The sequence below is a fragment of the Bubalus bubalis genome, chromosome 5, assembly GCF_019923935.1.
Source record: "Bubalus bubalis isolate 160015118507 breed Murrah chromosome 5, NDDB_SH_1, whole genome shotgun sequence".
Classification (NCBI taxonomy): Eukaryota; Metazoa; Chordata; class Mammalia; order Artiodactyla; family Bovidae; genus Bubalus; species Bubalus bubalis.
In genome coordinates, this window is record NC_059161.1 from 49,339,567 (window position 1) to 49,361,809 (window position 22,243).

General features: G+C 42.4%; 1 protein-coding gene across 2 annotated transcripts in view; it reads left to right on the forward strand.

Annotated features, from left to right (window-relative positions):
• The window catches only part of KIF26B (kinesin family member 26B), a 517,024-nt gene that overhangs the window by 344,776 nt on the left and 150,005 nt on the right, over positions 1-22,243 (forward strand). For both annotated transcript variants that reach the window (XM_025286019.3, XM_044943071.2), the window contains one exon: positions 16,945-17,128. In XM_025286019.3, the coding sequence (XP_025141804.3) occupies positions 16,945-17,128 (184 nt within the window). The remainder of the gene's footprint in view (positions 1-16,944; positions 17,129-22,243) is intronic.

Sequence of the window (22,243 nt, forward strand, 5' to 3'; positions counted from 1 at the left end):
TTCACGATGCCCAGGACTTGAACACATCAGATTCAATATCATAGAGTCAGTTGCAATAAGCCCTGGTGAGCCATGTTCAGAGTTGACCCAGAATGGCTTAACAGGGCTTAAAGGAAAGGCATCTCTTTTACCTTTCGTCTTATGATTATATTTTAAGAAGCTTATGGGAAAGAATCTCTGAAAAGAAACATTTAGGATATAGCTTTCATATTAATATTTTATTATAACAGTAATTGTAGCAAACAAACATTTACTGGGTATGTACTACACACCAGGAACTGTTCTAAGACATCTGTTTGTTTAAATCTCATGACAACCCCACATAGTGGCCATCCTGGTTTGCAGCTGAGGAAACTGTGGCATGGGAAGGGTAAGGAACTCAACAAATGTCACAGAGCTGTGAGTGTCAGACAGAAGATCTGAACCCAGAGCACTTGGCTCCACAATCTGTAAACTCCGGGCTGTTTCTCCTTTCTGCCTCTTGAGGGAACTCTGAAATAATGAAGTACTTAATGGTAAATCATTGTTTGCTGGAGCATGTATTGAATCACATGGCTTCATTTACAGAGCTCTTCTCTCCACCCAGAGACTCCTTGAGCCCTGTTGAAATCATAGGCATGGAAGAGGCTGGAATGTTCTATTCTAGATCCCAACCCAGGGATCAAACGTGGGTCTCCTGCTTTGCAGGCAGATTCTTTACCTACTGAGATACCAGGGAAGTCCCAGATTTAACAGAGCATTTATCATCTAATAATCTAAAATCACAGATAGCACCTTACCAGTTTTGGCCCACCTAACTAACTTTAAAAGAACTACAAGAATTGATCAACACAATATTGTTACATAGTACATTAGGTAGGAGCTCCTTTTAGCAGCCTTGATAAAAATGTGTGAAAAATCACCTAGAAGATCAATAAATAGCAGAATAGTCATATATAACATTAAGAATTTATACCCTAAGTGATTTTAAGTGACTTATAAAATTATGTATTTATAAAATAAATTAGATCCATACATATGTATACATATTATGTGTGTGTGTGTGTGTGTGTATATATATACATATATATATATATATATATGTAGAGAGAAAGAGAGAGAGAAAGAGAAGTGTGTGACAGAAAGATACCAGTTCCTGGACCAATTTGATTATTGCTATTGGACATTAACTAGACTTTGGCTAAGTTGGTAAAGAGTTTGCCGGCAATGCGGGAGACCCAGGTTCAGTCTCTGGGTGGAGAAGATCCTCTGGAGAAGGAAATGGCAACACACTCCAGTATTCTTACCTGGGAAATCCCATGAACATAGGAGGCTGGTGGGCTACAGTCCATGGGGTCACAGAGAGTCAGACACAACTGAGTGACTAACTTTCACTTTCAAGGTAAATGAATCAGAAGGAGAATGAAAAAATGCAGAAGGGAACAAAACACGCACTGAGCTCACTGGCTGCAGACCATCCTAATGGCCGCTGTTCATCCATCCTGCCCTTTATCTTCACACAGACCCTCTCGGTGGGCATTATTATCTTTATACAGATCCAAGAGTGGCAAAGCCAGGATTTGACCAGGACTCTCTGACTCCAAGGGTTCCCAGGTGGCTCACTGGTAAAGAATCTGCCTACCATTGCAGGAGATGCAGGAGACTTGGGTTTGATCTCAGGGTTGGGAATCCCCTGATAGAGGAAATGGCAAGCCACTCCAGCGTTCTTGTCAGGAAAATCCCATGGACAGAGGAGCCTGGTGGGCTATAATCTGTGGGGTCACAAAGAGTCGGACTGAGCAACTGAGTGCACACACATTCTGACTCCAAAGCCTGTGTTTTTCATATTGAGTTATTATTTTTACCCAATAAAGTGATACAAAGTTTGTCTGGAGACTCCTAGTCTTCCTTGGAGATTTTTTAGGGAATTTTAATGTAGGGAACAGTGGGTAATAGCATAGTTCCCTGTAAATAGCAAGTATTCAATAAGTATTTGTAAAATAACATGAATAATAAATGCATAGATAATAAGATGAAAGCCATTTACTTTTTACAAGCTATAGAAATGTTTAAGGATGCTTTTATGTTAGCCTCTATAAAAACAAAGCTATACATAGCATCATAATTCAGCTCAAGACATTTAGGTGAAGCCTAAAAATATAATTTTTTATATTTTTCCTTCTATAGTTTCTTAAAACAATGGTGTAGACCTCCTTATCTTTATATCTTAATAGCCCCCACTTATTTCTCAATCTGTTGGAATGTACTCCACCTCTCCTCTGATTCTGGTCAAAGTTGATGATGAATTTATTAATTCTAATCCAGTGGACACTTTTCACTCTGTCTTTTTTGGTCTCTTAGTAACCTTACGTTATTGACGTCTTGTTCCATCTTTCCCCTCATCTCTCTGGCTGCTCTTTTTCAGGCTCCTTTGATACCTCCTATTGCATCCACTCGTTAAATGCTGAGGTTTCTGATGGTTCTGTTATGAGCCACTTTCAGTTCTCATTCTTCTCTGCACCTCCCTGGGCCATCTCACATCCATTCACACAACTTCAGTTGCCAACTTCATGCTGAAGATTCTCCAATCTGAAAAACTGAGCCAAGTAGCTTTTGTATCCAAATATTATAAATGAAGCTCTAAACATAGACTATGTATCTTGAAAATAAGCGGTTTCTGTCTATGGAGTCAAAGGCAAGTGTAAAAATTAAGAGACTCTTAAATATTTCTCAGCCATTTCTTGGCAATTAATCATGCATTAGGAGTCACTTTTGTACACCTTTGAATACAGCACTGAATGGCTCTTTGCATTGGTTGCTAGTGATTTGTTTGACAGAGTAGAGGGAAAGCATAGAAATTTAAAGAGTTTCCAGCCACTTTCAATTGAATATTATTTGTAAAGATAAAGTAGCTCTGAAATTTTAATGGAGATCAATGTGAAATAAGATTCAATTTGTAAAAACTTAAATTACAAGCAATTTGTAGAAGTATATTGTGTAAATGCAGGAATTCACAGGAGGAGAAGGTGATTGATTGGTTATATAATATGCATTACATTCTGTCCAATGGCATGTGATTTTGTTCACAGACACAGGTGGATGGCATCTGGGGCTAGAGAACAGGATCACATCATCTGTCCCTAGGTGCTCTATCAGTATATAAATATTGTGCTCAGTTGCTCAGTTGTGTCTGACTCTGCTACCCCGTGGACTGTAGCCCGCCAGGCTCCTCTGTCCATGGGATTTCCCAGGCAAGAATACTGGAGCAGGTTGCTATTTTGTCTTCCAGGGGATCTTCCCGACCCAGGGATCGAACCTGGGTTTCCTGCATTACAGGCAAATTCTTAACTGCTGAGCCATCTGCGAAGTCCAGTGTAATTATTATCTTTATAATAATATTAGAGCTAGGAATTTTATTCTTAGCCAAGGATTGAGTGTCAGGAAACTATAGTTATAATTAATGATGTGTAAGTAAGTTGAAATAGTACTTGAAACCTATATGGGTGCTATATGGGGTAATCATGTTCCAAATTCTGCAAAAATGGTGATCATTGAACTTAGGATTCTAATACCTAAGAGTAACTACAGCATATAAAATTTAATTTACCCATTTTAGATTTCACCTGCCTAAAAATAATAGGCCCACTAAAGTAAACAATAGTAAAATGTGCAGTTTAACATGGCTCAGGTTTCTTTATGGAGTTAACCAGGAAATTTGAAATAAATCCTCGTTGTATTTTGACAAATTTCTCCATTGCCTGTAATTTTTTTCAAAATAGTTTTTATTTATACCAGTTTAATTATTAATTGTTTGATCATTGTTCTCAAAAATACTTTTTAACTGTAAGACAAAAAAGTAGCAAGAATGTAATAAAGACTTTATTTTTTAATTAATTGATTTTTGGGGGCTGCTCTGGGTCTTTGTTGCTGCATGCAGGTTTTCTCTAGTTACAGTGAGTGGAGGCTACTCTCTAGTTTCAGTGCATGGGCTCCTCATTGTGGTGGCTTCTCTTGTTGTGGAGCACAGGCTCTAGGGCGTGCAGGCTTCAGTAACTGTGGCTCCTGGGCTCAGTTGCCATGTGGCATGTAGGATCTTGCTGGACCAGGGATCAAACTCGTGTTCGCTGCATTGGCAGGCAGATTCTTAACCACTGGACCACCAGGGAAGTCCCAATAAAGACTTTAGCTGAGAGAGATGTGAATTACTTGGGAGGAATCCACTGCATTATCTTTTTTATTATTCTATATTATTTGATTTCTTTATTATTCTCCCTGCCTCCTCCCTCCATACCCATGCTACACACACACACACACACACACACACACACACACACACGCACTACATGCACACACATGTACATGTCCAGATTTCAACAACCCCAGATGCAGTGTGCAAAGGGAGGGGTGGAGAGCATCCATCCTTGGTGGTCAAATCCATGTCCTGGCAGTGGAGACAGGCACCCAGACCTACCTCCTGTTTCCCTGCCTTGCTCATGTAAATCATCAAATAAGCAAGAACATGCAACAAAAAGTAAAGCACAGGTCTTTGTTAGCAGCCTTGATGCAAAGTCACAAAAAGAATTGCCCCCGTAGTTTGTTGTTGTCGTTTTCTGATGCTGAAACCTGGAAACAAACCATAAACTAAAATTTTAATTGTGGTAAAATCACATAGCTTTACCCATCCTTGAAGAAGGGAATGGCAACCCACTCCAGTGTTCTTGCCTGGAGAAGTCTATGGACAGAGGAGCTTGTGGGCTAGAGTCCATGGTTGCAAAGAGTCGGACACGACTGAGCAACTAACACTTACCCATCCTATTTTTAAGTATACAGTTCAGTAGTATTAAATCCACTCATGTTGTGCAGCATCTCCACCATCCATCTCCAGACCTCTTCATCTTACCAAACTGAAACTCCATCCCCATGAAACAGTAACTCCTCATTCCCTGCCTCCCTTAGTCCCTGGTAACCACAATGCCGCTTTTTGTCTCTCTCGTTTTGACTACTCTAGGTACCACATACAAGAAGAATCATACAGTATTTGTCTTTTTGTGCCTGACTTATTTGACTAAGCATAATGTCCTTAAGGTTCATCCATGTTGTATCATGTGTGAGAATTTCCTTCCTTTCTGCCAACCCCTGTAGTCCTAATTGGCCATGATTATTATAGATTCTTCCTCCTTTCACAAGTTATTTTGCTCTGGAGTAATCTCTCCTCTATGCTGTCTGCTCCATGGAGATGGCTTCTCAACTTCATTCAAAACAAAAGCTGCCTCCTTTCCTCTGCTTTGGAGCCTTTGAACATGCCTATGATGAGTTCACCTATATATTTTTTAATTGGAGTATAATTGCTTTGCAATGCTGTGTTAGTTTCTGCTGTACAACATCATGAATCAGTCGTGTGTATACATGTGTCTCCTCCCTCTTGGACCTTCCTCCCACCCCTCGAGATCATCACAGAGCACCAAGCTGGGCTCCCTGTGCTATACAGTAGCTTCCCACTAACTGCCTATTTTACACATGGTACTGTATATCTGCAACGTGATTTTGCCATGTTTTTCAACAATCTGCATAGACTCCCTTCCAAGTGGCCTGGCAGTAGAATAAATATGAGAAGAAGGGATGTGAATTTCTTTCTACCTCTCTCTCTCAAGTGGGGCTGCTGAAGTATCAGCAGTCTAAAAGATTGCCCCAAATCTGGGGTTGCCTGACCTTGCAACAGAGGTGGAGGGCAGGCATTCTGAACCACTGCTGTGTCTGGTTCCTACTTTTTTTTAAATGCAGAGACCCCTAGCAAATTGTTTTTCTTTGAAATAACTTACTTAATGATTTCCTCAGATTTCAACTATACCAAATAATTTGTTAAATAAAAAGAAACATTGATATTAAAGGGGAAAAAAGAAATTACTTCCATTAGCAAACAAAACTAACATATATTCACATTTAATTAACCAAGAAGCCCCCAAACCACAGAGTGTGTCACCCAGCATTGACAATTAATTATCTTTGCTGTAAGAGAGCTACAGGTATTGAGCAAAGACTTACAGATTAAAGGCTTTGTTTTCTCTGCAATTGCTGTCCATTTCTAGCTATCACACCTTGATAGCAGCTCGCTGCTTCAGGCAGCAAATTATATCTGAAGTATGTAATTTCATGTCAGTTTTTAATTTCACATGATCAAAATATGGGAAAAGTGAGGATAAAGCACTGTTTCTTTTAAAATAAAGACATTAAATGAACAGCAACTGCTTTTCAGTTTCTTATGCTTTTTAAGATAATTTTCTACCAAACAGCTAAGGAAGATAAATATTAAGGGAAACTAGGGAATTAGTGGTCACCCTTGGCTTTTAAATGGGCTCTCTGTTTATGGTAGATCATGTGGTTTCCTCCTTTGAACATTGCATTAGCATATATATAAAGGATTTAACTAGAAACTACTGGACTTAGCATCTAAAAGGCTGCATGATGTAATGAAAAGAACATTAGATTCATTAGAGTCTTGAAATCAAATTATCTGGAATATGCTTATTCCTTGAAGGAACCTTAATTTTAGTTAGCTATTTCTTGCAATGTAGTCAATATCCATACATATATTATGGACAATTGTTTCTCTGCAGAAAAATCAAACACAGGCATTCCTAAGGAATAGGCTTTAATTAGCCTATGATTGTCTTTTTCTCTGTCTATATTTATAAGCAGCTGAAATAGCTAGTTGTAGATAAATGTTTATCAGTTCCAATCAAGAAGACCAGCTAGTCCTCAATTATTCATGTTGGTGAACGATAGCAGTACTGGCAATTAACTACAATCATATATACCTAGTTTGGGATGGATTTTTCAACTACAGTTGTACTGACTAGGGTCTGATGGCCTCGGTGTTCACAGTTCTTTTATTTGCTGAGCCCGGTTTGCAAAGGCCTGACTCTTTGGAGGAGGTTAGAAACTAGCTGGTTTCCCAGGTACTAATGAGGAGGCTTGGTTGGGCAGATCAGGCCGGGGACCCAAAGATCTGCTGAAGCAGAAGGTTTCTAAGCTGAAGCCAAGTTGGCAAACAGAAGGCAAGATGCAGATCAGGAAGCCAGGTTAGGAGTCTGGGAAGACCAAGACCTAGGCTTGGCACAGGCTGTAGAGCAGGAGCAGGGAGATTTGGAGTGCAGCTGGGGCTGCGTCCTCAAACCCAGGCACGTGGCTACTGTCACCAGTCAGAGAGCAGGCAAGGCTGTGTCCCACCTGGATGGGGCAGCGGGCTTGCCTTGTGCTGTCCCCTCACGTGGCCTCGTCCAGGACATCTGTAGTGAACATCTTTGGAGCAGAGGATCCTGGAGGCGCACCTCCAGACTTCTGTGCCCGTTAGACTTTTTCCATCCCTGGTAAAGTTCTTAGGTATGTGCCCTGGCCGGTTGGAGTCTACTGAGTCAGGTCAGCAGCTGAGAAGAAATTGTAGCTTTGTGCATCTGCATGGAGTGAAGCAGTGAAATAAAGAAGCTAACAGCTGTGGAGTCACAAACTAATATGTATGTCATACATGCTCATACATGTCATACATGTTGCTAAGTTGTGTCCGCCTCTTTGCAACCCCATGGACTATAGCCCGCCAGGCTCCTCTGTCCGTGGAAAATTCTCTAGGCGCGTATACTGAAATGGGTGGCCATTTCCTCTTCCACATGGCGTCAAAGGCAGCCTACAAATTGGCAGTATGTTCTTTAGACCTCCAGGATCTAATGCCTGAAGATCTGAAGTGGAACTGATGTAGTAATAATAGAAATGAAGTGCAAGTAAGTGTAATGTGCTTGAATCATTCCAAAACTATCCCCTGGCCCCCCGATCTGTGGAAAAATTGTCTTTCATGAAACTGGTCCCTGGTGCCAAAAAAGGTTGGGGACCACTGCTGTAGATCTTCATATTTCACATCAGTTTAGAACCATTTTTGGTTTATTCAGTCTTCCAGTGTCCTTGAAAGAGTGGGGAGCCCTCTCAAAATGTGGAAGATTGATGAGGCCTGAAGCGAGTTGCATCTTTCTGAGGTCACTGAGTCTTGGACACAGAAATTCCCTCTTTCTAATGTGTTTTCCTCTAGGTTTGACCTGGAGCTGGTTGTCTCAGCAGTGTTCTGATCTAACCTACTGGATTTGCTGGACACACAGAAATAGAAAAGTGTAATAAGAAAGCCCACATGTCCCCAAGCTGCCAAAAGAGTATGGCACCAACTGTCAACTTCCAGATGAGATTAAGTTCATTACAACAGAGGTTCCCAGCTTTCTTTCGGGCCCTGGAACCTAGCTTCCCGAAGATGGCATCTTGGCTGTTAGTGAAGGCGCTCCCTCAAAGCCCCGTCACATGAAATATTAAGGAAGCTGCCAAGATGGGCCGCCATGCCTGGTATCCCGCTGCCAGGCGCCTGAGGCGAGCGGAGCTTGGGGGCCCACACAGTACAAGTAGCAGCTGCTGTATAATGAGCTGAAAGGGCTTAACTCCCAGCAAGATGACTGGAAGAGTCTTTCTTAAAATGCTCCAAATCCCTGTAGACACCAAGGAAGCTTACCTGAGCCCTGAGAAAACGGAGCATCAGATATATGGAGGCAAAGGACCTCAGCAGGATGTAAATTCCGCCACTGACACAGTGTGTATCTGTGTTCCTACAGTCCACATTTCCTCAGCCAGGAAATAACAGATTCACGCTTTGTACTCCTGTTTAGCCTTCCATGTGTGTGTGCTTGGTTGTTCAGCCATGACTGACTCATTGCAACCTCATGGACTGTAGCCCGTCAGGCTCCTCTGTTCATGGAATTCTCCAGGCAAAAATACCAGAGTGGGTTGTCATTTCTTTCTCCAGAGTATCTTCCCAACCCAGGGATCTAACTCAAGTTTTCTGCATTGTAGGTGGATTATTACCATCTGAGCCATCAGGGAAGCCCTTAGCCTTCCATGTCAATGGCTAATTCTTTTATTATTGACATCTCCTGCTTTACTTGAGCATATGAAAACATTTCTATTTTCACATGAGGATCTTGGCTCAGCAAACACTTTCTTAAGTACCTGGCTTTCAGCAAAGGAGAAGATTTTACTTTGAATAGCTTTCGTGAAAAAAGAAAAGTTAGTTTATGAAAGGGCTTCTTTTCATCCCATTGTTTTTGCCTTTAGTTGTATTTTCAGTCACCTCTTATTATTCTCACTTTGACCATAAAAAAATCCAGACAGGAATGGATTAGCAGTATTCACCAATAGTGTGGTTTTTAAATTTTGCTTTTTCCCCGTTTTGTACCTCTAGGCATGAGTGAATGATGTGCAGTTCAGGTAAAGCTTCTACCTCCTCCGAGCTTCTAGGGAGCCAGTGGAAGTTCTCAGTAATATTGGGTGGTGTGGATTCCTCTCATACCCACAACTTAGGAGTAGACTCTTGAACACAGAGCACCTGTGGGGTGACTCAGCGATGACTTGACCGACATGCATAGCCTATTAATTGCATAGTTCTTTGAAAGTGAAATTGTTAGTCACTCAGTCGTGCCTGACTCTTTGCAACCCTGTGGACTGCAGCCCACCAGGCTCTTCTGTCCATGGGATTTTCCAGGCAAGGATAATGGAGTGGGTTGCCTTCTCCAGGGGATCCTCCTGACCCAGGGATCGAACTCGGGTCTCCTGCCCTGCAGGCAGATTCTTTATTGACTGAGCTACCAGGGAAGCATAGTTCTTTAGTATATAGTTGTCATTGATTGATTGATTCAGTTTCCAGAGCACTGAGATGCATTCTAAGCAGCTTCCAGCATTCTTTTTGTGTCTGTAGAAGGAGAGGTATGAGGCAGTGGAGAAGGGCACGGGAGAATGGTGTGTGGTGGTGGTTGTGGTGGTGTTACTGTCGTGCAAGGACTCCCTCTGGGTTGGGATTGCAGGAGTCGAGAAACCATTTTCATAAAATTTGCCTTTCATATCCTAATTCTGGGCATGACCTGACTCACTCAGCTGAGACATTTTCCCCCCTGTGATGAGAAGGTATGTTGCTAAGCAACTAGATCCGTAATTGGTAAATGCTTATATATGATTTGATTTGAGTTACATACAAAACTATGTAACTGCTTTTTTTTTTTCTGTCTTCATTATTAGGCACATGATTATCATTTGGTTTTATATTGCCCAAATGAAATAAAATAAGTGCTTCTATTTATCACATTGCAAAACAGCATGAAGTGGTAGACTGACCCTAAGTCTAAAGCAGAAAATGCAAATCCTCATCTCAGTTATGAGAATCACTAGTCCTATGACTGTAGATAAAATCAGGTAACTTCTGTGCCTCCCTGGGTTTTTATGTCTGTACTTTGTGGTACAAACACCTCTGCTTGTCTCACAGGACTGAGTGTGATGGATGTGACAGTATGTGAAAAAGGCTTTAGAAAGAGTGAAACATTCCAAGGTCTAAGCATTTCTAGAACTTCAGATACATAGTCTTGGGACTTTGCATATGTTCCTTTAACTCCAAAGGCTGGATCAATTAAGAAGCCCTGAGCGGGTACACACCAGTGGTCCCAAACCCTTTTGGCATCAGGAACTGATCTCATGGCAGACAATTTTTCCATGGACCCGGGGTCATGGAGATTATTTCAGGATGATTCAAGTGTATTACATTTATCGTATACTTTATTTCTGCTATTATTACGTCAGTAATAGTGCAGTGATAGAGTCAACACTAATTGCATCCAGAAGGAAAGACCATGCTGCACAGCAGCGTCCCATTAAGTGTTAAGCCATAGGCTCTCAATTGCCTCTTAATTGCTGAAGCCTTAAGGAGTTGATAAGGGCAACTTGTAGAAGCCTTGAATGGGTAAAGTTTTAAGAGAAGAATAGGGGTAAATTCATAGAGATTATCACTCTGGGGTAATGCTGTGCAGCAAGTTGCAAAAATCAATCTATTTTCAAATTATAATAGTGTCTGCCTGCCATGTCTTAATACAATATTGTTTGAGGTTAACCGTCAGCCATGTTTTGCCTCCTAGCAGTAAACATTTTATTTGAAGTCATGTCATGAATTATCTTCCTACACTAATGAAATGGATCATTTACATAAAAATCTGAAAAACCCCAAGACCCATATGCTTTTTGGTCTCCGGAGGCATGGAAATGACCTCAGTGACAGCCAATTAGAAAATGGAAAGGTGAAGGAGGACGCTTTTTATTCCCTGTTTGGAGAATTTCCAGAATGAGTAACGTGCTTCATGGCAGTGCCAGAATACTTTTAAATAGGCATTATTTCAAAATGAAGCCTAACTGATTTTTTTTTTTTAACACGTAGATGGATATCTTAACTATTTCCAGAGGGCTTTGCCTCAGACCACTGGTTCTTGTCACACATCCTCCCTATTTATAATCTGTTTTATTTTCTTCTACCCCTGTGTCTCTGACCCCATGGATTCCTGGGAGCTGCTGTGATCTGTCATGTCATTGCTCATTTACCAGACAGTCTTAATCCTCAGAGCATTGAAATATTTTATAATGGCACAGAAGCCATCGGAGCCTATGACAGCCCTGGCCATTTCACTTTAAATTGCCATGTGGATTGTCTTTTTACCTGCTGACGCTGGCGATTTTACCACTCTCATCTCCCTCCTGGGTCAGGACCCTCTCTGGGCAACAGATGGGGCAGTTCTAAGGGCCTCACCCTGCCCTCCTCTTGAGCAGTTTTTCAGATGATGTCTCACCAGTCAATTGCTTGGGTTCAATTTATTTGAACCCAGTTTGAATGACCTCTTAATTTTCATGAAGCTGTCACCCACCTATATGATCATCCCACAGTTGAACACCCCCTTCAGACAGGATGAAATGCTCTGAGTATTGTTAGCAAACATGGTACTTATAATTTTTTAAAGGATGAAGAATCCTTAGAAAAACAACTGTACTACCTGATATTCCTGCTTGATATTCTCTAAGGAGAGTTCTATTCTTCACGAAGCTAACAATTCTTACAATATTGTTAGGGCAATATTTTAGTAAACTCTAGACACTAAGGGGGGTAGACCCCAACTTAATTCTCATGGGATGCGTTTAGAATGAAGGGCTTGCCATTTAAACACTCCGTAATTCTGAAAATCCAAGGTCAAATAGTCTATCACATAAATGCAAAAAAAAGAAAAAGATACCCCATAAGTTCCCCCTCTGATCTGTATAACTGATATCTAAAGCTCTGCCCCACCTAAACCAATTAGATTCACTAGATAATTATTTACCTCTTTCTTTTTGATCTGGGTAGATCTGGCCAGAGGGAACAAGGAACCATCCCCTCTGAAGGTCATCTCAATTCTAAACTGATTCCTGAATTCAGATGGCATCACACTGATGTGTTAGGGTAATTGTCTCCTGTGTGAGACGAGTAAGGATGGAGAGAAAGGGTAGAGCCCAGAGGGAAGCACTGAGCTCACTAGGTTTAAATTCTTGCCAAGTTCACATTATTGCTCCTCTCCTCACAGACTGATAATTCTTGGTGTGGCATCACTTTCTTTATAGCTGTTCAGTGAATATTAATTTCATCCTGCTAGACAGGCCACTTTTTTTTTTAATTGCAATAAGGTTCAGAGAATTAAGTGAAGCCCAGGGATAGTTAAAGATGTGTGCAGGGCTGAATAGCTGTAGGAAATACGTGATACAGTCCATGCCAAGAATGAATCAAGTAAATATTACTTCTCACAGTTTTTAGGTTAACTTTTTGTTGTTTAAAATCTTATCAAATGACATACTCATCTGTTCCTCTCCCTAAAAAAAAAAAAAAAGAACCTGTGAGGCATTAATTACACAAAATAATTACTAGCCAAAATGTCTTTACCTTTTCAATTCTTTCATGACTGCTGCTCCTTTATGTCACTGAATAATACAAGTGTATATGAATGATTTCTGTCCCTCAAACTTGACCCATCTGTGTGTCATTGAAGTGCTCTGTAAAAAGAGCAGAAGCTGCTGGCTTCCAAGAAATTGGAACATATAAAATAGAGATCAAATAGCTGGTTAAGATGATGTCAAAATGAAAATAAAATGTTCTTATGCAATATATGGCTCTAAACTTTGATTTCTAAGCTCTAGAATACTTCTTATTTCATATATATGCTTTAGGTTTTGTATTATTTTTTTGTAACTGTGATGTGAGCAAAGTTTCCCCCTTGAAATTTCATATATGTTTTAAGAAGGAAGTAGTTTTTATGTATTCTCAAATAATTTCCTGCATTACAGTTTTTCTGCATTGAAGCCAACAGAGGCTTCCCTGAATGGAATAGAGATTTCAGGGATCATTTCAGTGTCTTTGCATTGGAAGAAATTTTGGAAATCATACCATGTTCCCAGTGCCTGCTTTCATCTCCCTGGTATTCCCTGTAAATGGCTTTCTAGCCACTACTTGGACACTTTGGATGATAAAAGCTATTTCAAGAAGCAGACCCATCACTAATGGGTTACTCCAATTTTTAGAAAGATGCCCCCTTTACTTATACCCCACAAATGCCCTTACATTTCACCTGCCTGTTTCTCTACCTGTTCAGAGACGATCTGATGCAATATGGGGAACAGAGACCTAGATTCAGTCTCAGTTCCACTGTTTATTATTATATTCCTTCAAAGTACCATCTATTAAGTGCTTCCTGTATACTAAACCCTTTACCTGCACTCTTATTTAATTTCATAAATGTCTATAAAATAAATAATTTTTTTGTTCTGTCTTACTATGCAGAACTGAGACTCGATAATAATATGTGTAATAATGATAATGATGATGATAATATTACTAAGTACCAACTATATGCTTGAGTGCTATGCTGGACCCTTTATATAAACATTATCAGAATTTAAGTAACTTACCTATCACCTACCTAGTGGCTGAAGAAGCTAGATGTTCAAATAAAGTCAGATACTCAAAGGACTTTGGATTTAACTCTTTAAGACTCATTTATTTGTCTGTTAAATGGGAGTACTGTTAATATCTTCTTCACAAAGTTTGCTGAGATTCAAAATATTGGCCTGAGTAGGATATCAGTGGGACCTCTGATAGGTCAAGTAAAATGGGGCTGAGGACCATGACATTTAGCAATCATGAGGTCATTTGTGGCCTTGACAAGAGCTATGTCAGAGGAGATATGGGACGGATGCTTTGGTAGGGATGAGTTTATAAGCAATGGGAGGAGGTGAACTGGAGAAAACAAGTGTAGGCAACACTTAGCATGAATTTTGCTGCAAAGATGAGCAAGAAAACAGAACGGTAGCTGACTGGGTAAGAAGAATGAAGAGAAAGACCTGTGTTTTATTTCTGAAGACAGGAGAAATAACAGCATGTTTGTCTGCTGTTGGGATTGATCTAGTAATAGAGCAAAATTTTGATATTATATTAATATCAAATATCAAACGTTATATTAATATCAGGAGAGAGACAGAGGAATGAAACCTTGGCTCCTTGGGAATGCCCTTTATACACTTTAATTTCAAGGACCCTCTCTTTCCTCCTCTGCAGGGTCTGTGTGGGGGGAGTAAATGGGTGTGGGTAGTACAGATAAGAGAAATGACAAAGAGCATCTCTTCCGAGCTGCCTTTCGAAGTGTCACTCCCTTCTCCTCTCTGTCTCCACTTTTGGACTAGGAACCCCCGACTGGTGGGAGTGTGAACCACAGCAATTCCTTGGTCCTTTTACCACCATCTGAAAGAATGCTAACGTGAATGGATAAGTACATGATCCATTCAGTTCAGATCATCATCTTCGCCCTTTTTCCTAACGCTCCTGTGTCTGCGGGCACCCTGACTTGAAAGCAGTAAGAGGTTGCTGTCAGTAGAACGTGATGTCCACACACACACCTCTGGATGACTCACTGTTTGTTCAAGGAGAAAATCCCACAGAGTAATGAAAACTCCCAAGAGATGCACCAGACCGGTCACCAAACAATCCCACTTCACCTTTAATTTTAGAGGGGCAGTATCAGAAAGAGTGGCAATGAAAGCAGGAGAAAAAATTACTCCTATGTGTGGGTTTTTTTTTTTTTTTTTTTTCTGATTGGGGAAAGAAAGCACTGTGGAAATGTCTTTCTAGCGCCCTTCATTTTTCATCATCTTACATAGATTCACTATAGAGGTCCCTAAGTTTGGCCTTGGGACTGTTAGGGTATCATTCCATCAAAATCTGTCATTCCTCATGCATCACTCCTCTGAAAATCACTCTTGTGAAAAAGATGTTCAATTTCACAGCTAAGAAAAAAATTAAGCTTTGAAGTGGTAATTCTATTTGCTGTATTTGTGCAGTGGCCATTTTGTAGCTCAGGGGATTTGTCAAAAGCATGGCAGTTACTGATACAAAATTAAAATTAACCAGTCCAGAGCTTTAAGATTCATACATGAAGAGGGAAGGTGGTGGGAAGTGGGGAGGGGTGGAAACAATGCTAATTTAATCTTTTTGAGCTACCTTGCTTGTGACCTGTTATGCAGTTGGTAAAAACACAGGATGGATTATAAGGTTTTGATGTGTAGAATACATCAAAACAAAATACCATTTGTTTTAAGCAGCAGCTAAAATGTTTCTTCACCTTTGGTAAGGAAACTGGAATTCTTAGAACAAGAATATAGTGTGAAAACACCAAGAATGAATCCAGAAGTGAGTGTGTTATAGTCTGTGCCTTTGCCTTATTTTCCCCTCTCCTCTATGATAAGATTGTCGTATTTCAGGTGTTGTAGGACACTACAGAGAAGGCAACGGCACCCCACTCCAGTACTCTTGCCTGGAAAATCCCATGGATGGAGAAGCCTGGTAGGCTGCAGTCCATGGGGTCGCTAAGAGTCAGGCACGACTGAGGGACTTCACTTTCACTTTTCACTTTCATGCATTGGAGAAGGAAATGGCAACCCACTCCAGTGTTCTTGCCTGGAGAATCCCAGGGACAGGGGAGCCTGGTGGGCTGCCGTCTATGGGGTCGCACAGAGTTGGACACGACTGAAGCGACTTAGCAGCAGCAGCAGCAGAATGTTCTAATGAGGGAAGATGTGATGAGAACAACAAATGTTATTAACGACGGCAGCGCCCTCCCTCCCACCTTTTCGTTTGCGTCCTCTGCCACCTTTGTGAGTTCTGACTCTGTCACCCCTTGCTCTTGCCCATGAATTGCATTTTGTAGTGAAAGAGCACCCTGCACAAAAGCCTGCTTTCCTCATGAGCTGCCCCTAGTCTCAGGACCCTTCCTAATTCTGATTAGGTGTTATGTTTCTTTAGCAGCTTGATTTATACTTCCCCACTGCACTGGGGTCTGTGTTTTTCTTCCACAATCACATCCATAGCATACGTTGAACAGTCACCACGTGGTTCTTCCTCAGACCAGTCTGGATTTTACAACGTGTTAGAGTTTCTAAGAAACTCATAAGGTTTCTCACACTTGAGTTTATACCAGAAGTTATGAAATGATTAACCTAATTGGTACTGTTTATCCCCAAAGATGGCCAGCTTTATTCATGCTTAAGCTGAGTGTTCGTGGATAATAAGCAGTTCTTTGTGGATGGAGGCTGCGGAACCATGTGAGGTCATGCCGTTGCTCTGCCATGTGAAGGATCGGGCAACTCCCTGGGTTCACTCATGGCGCTAGTGGCAAAGAACCTGCCTTTCAGTGCAGGAAACGTAAGAGACGTGGGTTTGATCCTTGGGTCAGGAAGATTTCCCCCTGGCAGAGGAAATGGCAACCCATTCCAGTATTGTTGCCTGGAGAATTCCATGGACAGAGGGCCCTGGCAGGCTGCAGTCCATAGGGTCACACCGTTGGACATGCCTGAAGCGATGGCACAGCATGGCATGCACAACACTGGATTTACTTGGTTACAATTAGGGGCCACCACCTGGCCCTTGGAGGAAGAGAGAGAACTATTTACTGCAGTAAGAACTAGGGGCTTCTTTAAGGGAAAGGACATAAAGTGACCCTAGCATGTCTGATTGTGCCATACTTTTTCCTTTATGGTCTTTTTTCTTTTTCCCTCCAGAGCTGCCCAGAAGTTAAATCTCTCATCTAAGAAGAAGAAGCATCGGCCTTCCACTTCTTCTGTTGCCGAGCCACCTCTCTTTGCCACCAGCTTCAGCGGGATTCTCCAGACGTCCCCACCCCCGGCCCCGCCCTGCCTGCTGAGGGCCGTCAACAAGGTGAAGGACACCCCAGGCTTGGGCAAGGTAGGCACCTGGGCTGTATCCACTCAAGTTTCGACTGTGGGGTTCTGTGTCAAAGGCAGGGAAGAGAATGGGGGCTCAGTTGGATAATTAAAACAAGAAGGTGACAGGGAGAGAAGGAGACAAAATGAAATTCATTGGGAAGGACTGTAAAATTTTCCTTTGTAAGTGGTAAATTAAGACATTCCATCTATTGGAGATGTGGTTTGATTTTGGCAGGAAAAAAAAAACAAACCTCAGCCTTGTATTGATTGACAGAAGTGTAACCAATTAAAGAAAAGACCCCAAAGCACAAAAGATGGAAGGCAGAAGCAGGAGAGACCAAGAGACCGTACAGGAATAAGACATAAAGATGCTCTGTCATTCCCCTGTGACACTTTCATTGTTCCTCCCTGTTAGAGAAATCACAAGTTCTTCTTTGAACCAGACCACTGATGGGATTTCTGGGGAGCATTTGCTGTGTGCCGTTCTAGCCAAGAAATGCAATTTTGAATTGTTACAGTTACTTAGAGATGAGGCACATAATGAGATGTAGGGACACCATTTCAAGACCTGGCTCAGCTGTGTTTAGGATAACTTTGTTTTTATATGTCATCTCTTAACTCTCTCTTCTGAGATGAACGTCTGGGTGAAGTGACTTACAGTTTACTCTTCAATGGATAAATAACCTAGGACTTATTAAAAACATTTAGCTGAAGAGAGGGGTGGTTGTTTTCTTTCTTTTGCTTTCATCACAAGTAGGCTGGACCATGCCACCTTGCCAGTCTCTCACCAGACTCAACAGCACTCATTTTGGAAGCTGTAGGTCTTGCTGAGGGGAGTGACTGCTCAACTATGTGGACTAAGATTTTCCTTATTTGTTGTTGCTGTTGTTCAGTCGCTTAGTCTTGTCTGACTCTTTGCAACTGCATGGACTGCAGCACGCCAGGCTTCCCTGTCCTTCACCACCTCCAAGAGTTTGCTTAAACTCTTGAGTCGATGATGCCATCCAACCATCTCATCCCCTGTCACCCCCTTCTCCTCCTGCCCTCAATCTTTCTCAGCATCAGGTTCTTTTCCAGTAAGTGGGCTCTTTGCATCAGATGGCCAAAGTATTGGAGCTTCAGCTTCAGTGTCAGTCCTTCCAATGAATATTCAGGGTTGATATCCTTTAGGACTGACAGGTTTGATCTCCTTGCAGTCCAAGGGACTCTCAAGAGTCTTCTCCGGCACCACAGTTTGAAAACATCAATTCTTCAGCGCTCAGCATTCTTTATGGTCCAACTCTGACATCCATACATAACTCCTGGAAGACTTTCCTCATTTAGGTCACTGATTCCCTTTCCCCTTGACCCTCAGTGTGGTTATTCCCAGGTTCACGGTCTTCAGTGGCCTCAGCCTGACTTGTGGTCCTTCTGGAATTTACCCCACGCCCTCTGCCCTTCTTCCTTTCTGCTTTTCTCTCTTCTCCTGCTTCCTCCCATATCTTACCATCCTCAATTTCACCACCCACTGGGAAAGTACTAACTTGCTAATCTACTCTGCTACTCTTGCCAACAGAGTTTACATTTTAAGATTATGTTGAATAGAGCAATATTCTTCTTTTTTTTTTAATCACTCTATTTCCAACTAACCAACTACACCAAACTCCTCTCCAAGTATCAAGCATGCCATACACTTTCTGGTCTTTGCACACAGTAAATTTTACTTCAGGTATTCCTTCCATCTCTGTCAGACACTTGATCCAACTTTTAAAAATCAGTGTGAAAGTGAAAGTGAAAGTCACTCAGTCATGTCCAACTCTTTGTGACCCCATGGACTATAATTAAGTCCATGGAATTAATTCTTCAGGCCAGAATACTGGAGTGGGTTGCCTTTCCCTTCTTCAGGGGATCTTCCCAATTCAGGGATCAAACCCAGATCTCCCACATAGCAGGCAGATTCTTTATCAACTGAGCTATCAGGGAAAGCCCAAAAATCAGTTTAGTACCTTCTTTAAGAAAGTGAAATCAGTCATTGAATGAATTTCTACTGTGTCTTCTTCCTTCTTTAGTCCCAAGCAATGCTTATTCTGGGCTTCCCAGGTGACTCAGCAGTAAATAATTTGCCTGCCAATGTAGGAGACTCAGGAGATGCAGGCTCAATCCCTTGATCAGGAAGATCCCCAGAGAAGGAAATAGCAGGTCACTCCAGTATTCTTACCTGGAAAATCACACAGACAGAGGAGCCTGGTGGGTTACAGTCCATAATGCTTATTCTAAGGGAAGGCATTCAATCCTGGAATGCTCCATGACATTGGATAGGACTTTCCTAAGCCCAGAGGTAAAGCAGGAAGCCAGGAAGCAGGACAGTGGCCTGGGCTCAGCCTACAAGGGCTGCTGAGCATCACCAGCCATGGAAGGAAATGGAGGAAACCCCATGAGCAGGACTCACATGGGTGGTAGTGGCACCCCTTTGGGGGCACACGGAGGTCATACTGGATGGCTGATAGACTGCCTTCTAGGAAGGATGGATACAAGTAATAGCAGGGCTTAAAAAAATTTTTTTTTAATTTAATTGTGGTAAGGTACACATAACAGAAAATTTACCTTCAGAATTATTTTTAAGTGTGCATGGACTTTGGTTTAGCTAAGAGGAGTTTGGAACTTTAATGCCAAAGCTGAACCACACTGGACAAAATGGCATCAAATTCCCACTGCAGTGTCCTTTTCCTCTCCTGCTCTCCTTCCTACTTCTCTTCTGAGTATATGTGAATGCTGTCACTCTAAAGAGGTACCCAACTATTAGCCAACCTGGGGCACCCATGTACCCCTACTATGACCCTGTCCAGGATGCCTCAAAATGAACCACATAAGAAACCATCCTCCTCCGTCTGTGACAGTGGCCCAGTCTGTGGTTTCTAAAATGGTTGTTGCAGATATACGTTCAGGTGGACCTGGGCCCCGAGCATAGGACCTTCTGCCCCGCTTCCCTCATCCCGGCGCCCCTTCCTGGAATTCTGTCACTAAGGGCTCAGGGCATCAGGAGGGGCCTTAACCAGCAGAAGTACTGTTTCCAGCCACGATGAGCTGGGGCTTGAATGAAAATAATTTGGGGGGCACTGGTTTGATCTTGATTCCAAGATGTACTATATGTAGTGATCAGATAGACGTAAAAGTAAGATAAGCAGCATAAGACCAGGTATACCTACAATTAATATTAAAGTCATTCATAACCTAAAGCTCACAAATGATACCCTTACTTTTTTCAAAAGCAAAATATTGTCCCTCTCACTCATCTGCAGTCCAATGTGCTCTTTTGAATGGGAGAGAAAGGGTGACATCACCAGCCAGGAATGCAGGAAACCCGGAGTTTGTCCATGGAAGTGGGGTCATCAGGCTGAGTTTCTCAGAAGATGACAGGTGTGACTTCTGTCTGACGATCGACCTCGCGGCAGCTTTCCAGCTGGGCATGGAGACGTAGGCACTGGTGGAGAGGAAGTGACAGCGGGAGGGGGTATGTTTTCTGGAAGGCAGTGTCATTATATACTTTCACTTGAAAACGTGTGTGATTGAAACCAGAGGTAGAGAAGTTCACCTCCTCCTGCCTCCTCCCTCGGAGGCGTGTGCTTCTCAGAGTGCGAGACGCCCATGACTCTGCCACGGTGGCACCAGTGGCCTGAACTTAGCGGAGGTCCATTTACCAGCTCATGCTTTTCTCACCTCCTGATAGTCCACTACCATGAGGAACTGCATTCTTGTGCTGAGTTGCTCAGCTGTGTCCAACTCTTCGAGACCCCAGGGACTGTAGCCCATCTGTCCATGGGATTTCCCAGGCATATTCCCAGGCAAAAATACCAGAGTGGGTTGCCACTTCCTTCTCCAGCATTCTTCTTGTTTTTCTTCATTTGCTCAGTCATGTCCAACTCTTTGCAACCCCATGGACTGCAGCATGCCAGGCTGCCCTGTCCTTCACCATCTCCCGAAGCTTACTCAAGCTCATGTCCATCGAGTCAGTGATGCCATCCACCCATCTCGTCCTCTGTCATCCCCTTCTCGTCCTGCCTTCTATCTTTCCCAGCATCAGCATTCTTCTTACCTGTATGGAAAAATCCCTGACAATTTATCTCTGTTGCACAATTTACATATTAACATTTCAAAGAAATACAGTGGAGTTTCATATAGAACATAAAGAATTGGCGCTATTACATTTGAAGTATAAAAGTTTCATAGAATTGCCAAGAGTAACTCAATTTTTTAACCTGGGAGTGGGGTGGGGCTGGGGTTTTTGAGGCCCAGTGAGGAGCAAGCCCAGCCCAGCCCCAATTCTCATCTTCAACCACCAAGGACTTCCTCAGGAGACCCGAAGATACATTTTGTGGGTTTGTTTACAGTTACCCCCAATAAAACTGAGGCCCTGAGGGAGCAGGAGATTTCCCAGTGCCTCCTGAGTCAAACCCAGGGGTCAGGACCTGTGAGACATTTTATTCCCTTCTGTTTCAAGTGACCTTTAAAAACTCGAGTGGAGACAATGAAGTAATGGGACCATAAGGGCAGCAGAATGAACTGGGAACCAGTCACCTTCATCCTGTAGAGGACAGGCTTCCCTTTTCAGAGTCGTGGTTGAGAGGGAAAGGGCAGTGATGGGCCAGGGTAGACACACAGCAAGTCAGGGGTGCCCCACCCTCCCTTCCTCTCATCCCACTGCCGTCTGTCTCCAGCAAGAACTTTCCTCCCTCAGCCCACCAGGCTCTCCACCCGGAGTTATTGCTGGCCACCAAGTGCTTCTTGAGGCAGAAGCTTTCCTGGAGACCACAGTGATGGACAGACTTGGGGTAACTTCAGTGTACCTGGAGCCGAAGCACAGTACACACACACACAGGAAATATCTCAGAATCCCCAGCACCTAGAGTAGTACTTGGCATACAGCAAATGTTTATTGAGCATCTTCTATGGCTCAGATAGTAAAGAATCTGCCTGCAGTGTAGAAGACCAGAGTTCCATCCCTGGGTCGGGAAGATCCCCTGGAGAAGGAATGGTTACCTGCTCTAGTATTCTTTCGTGGAGAATTCCATGGACAGAGGAGCCTGGTGGGCTGCAGTCCATGGGGTCACAGAGTCGGACATGACTGAGCTGGTAACACTTTCACTTTTCTATGTGT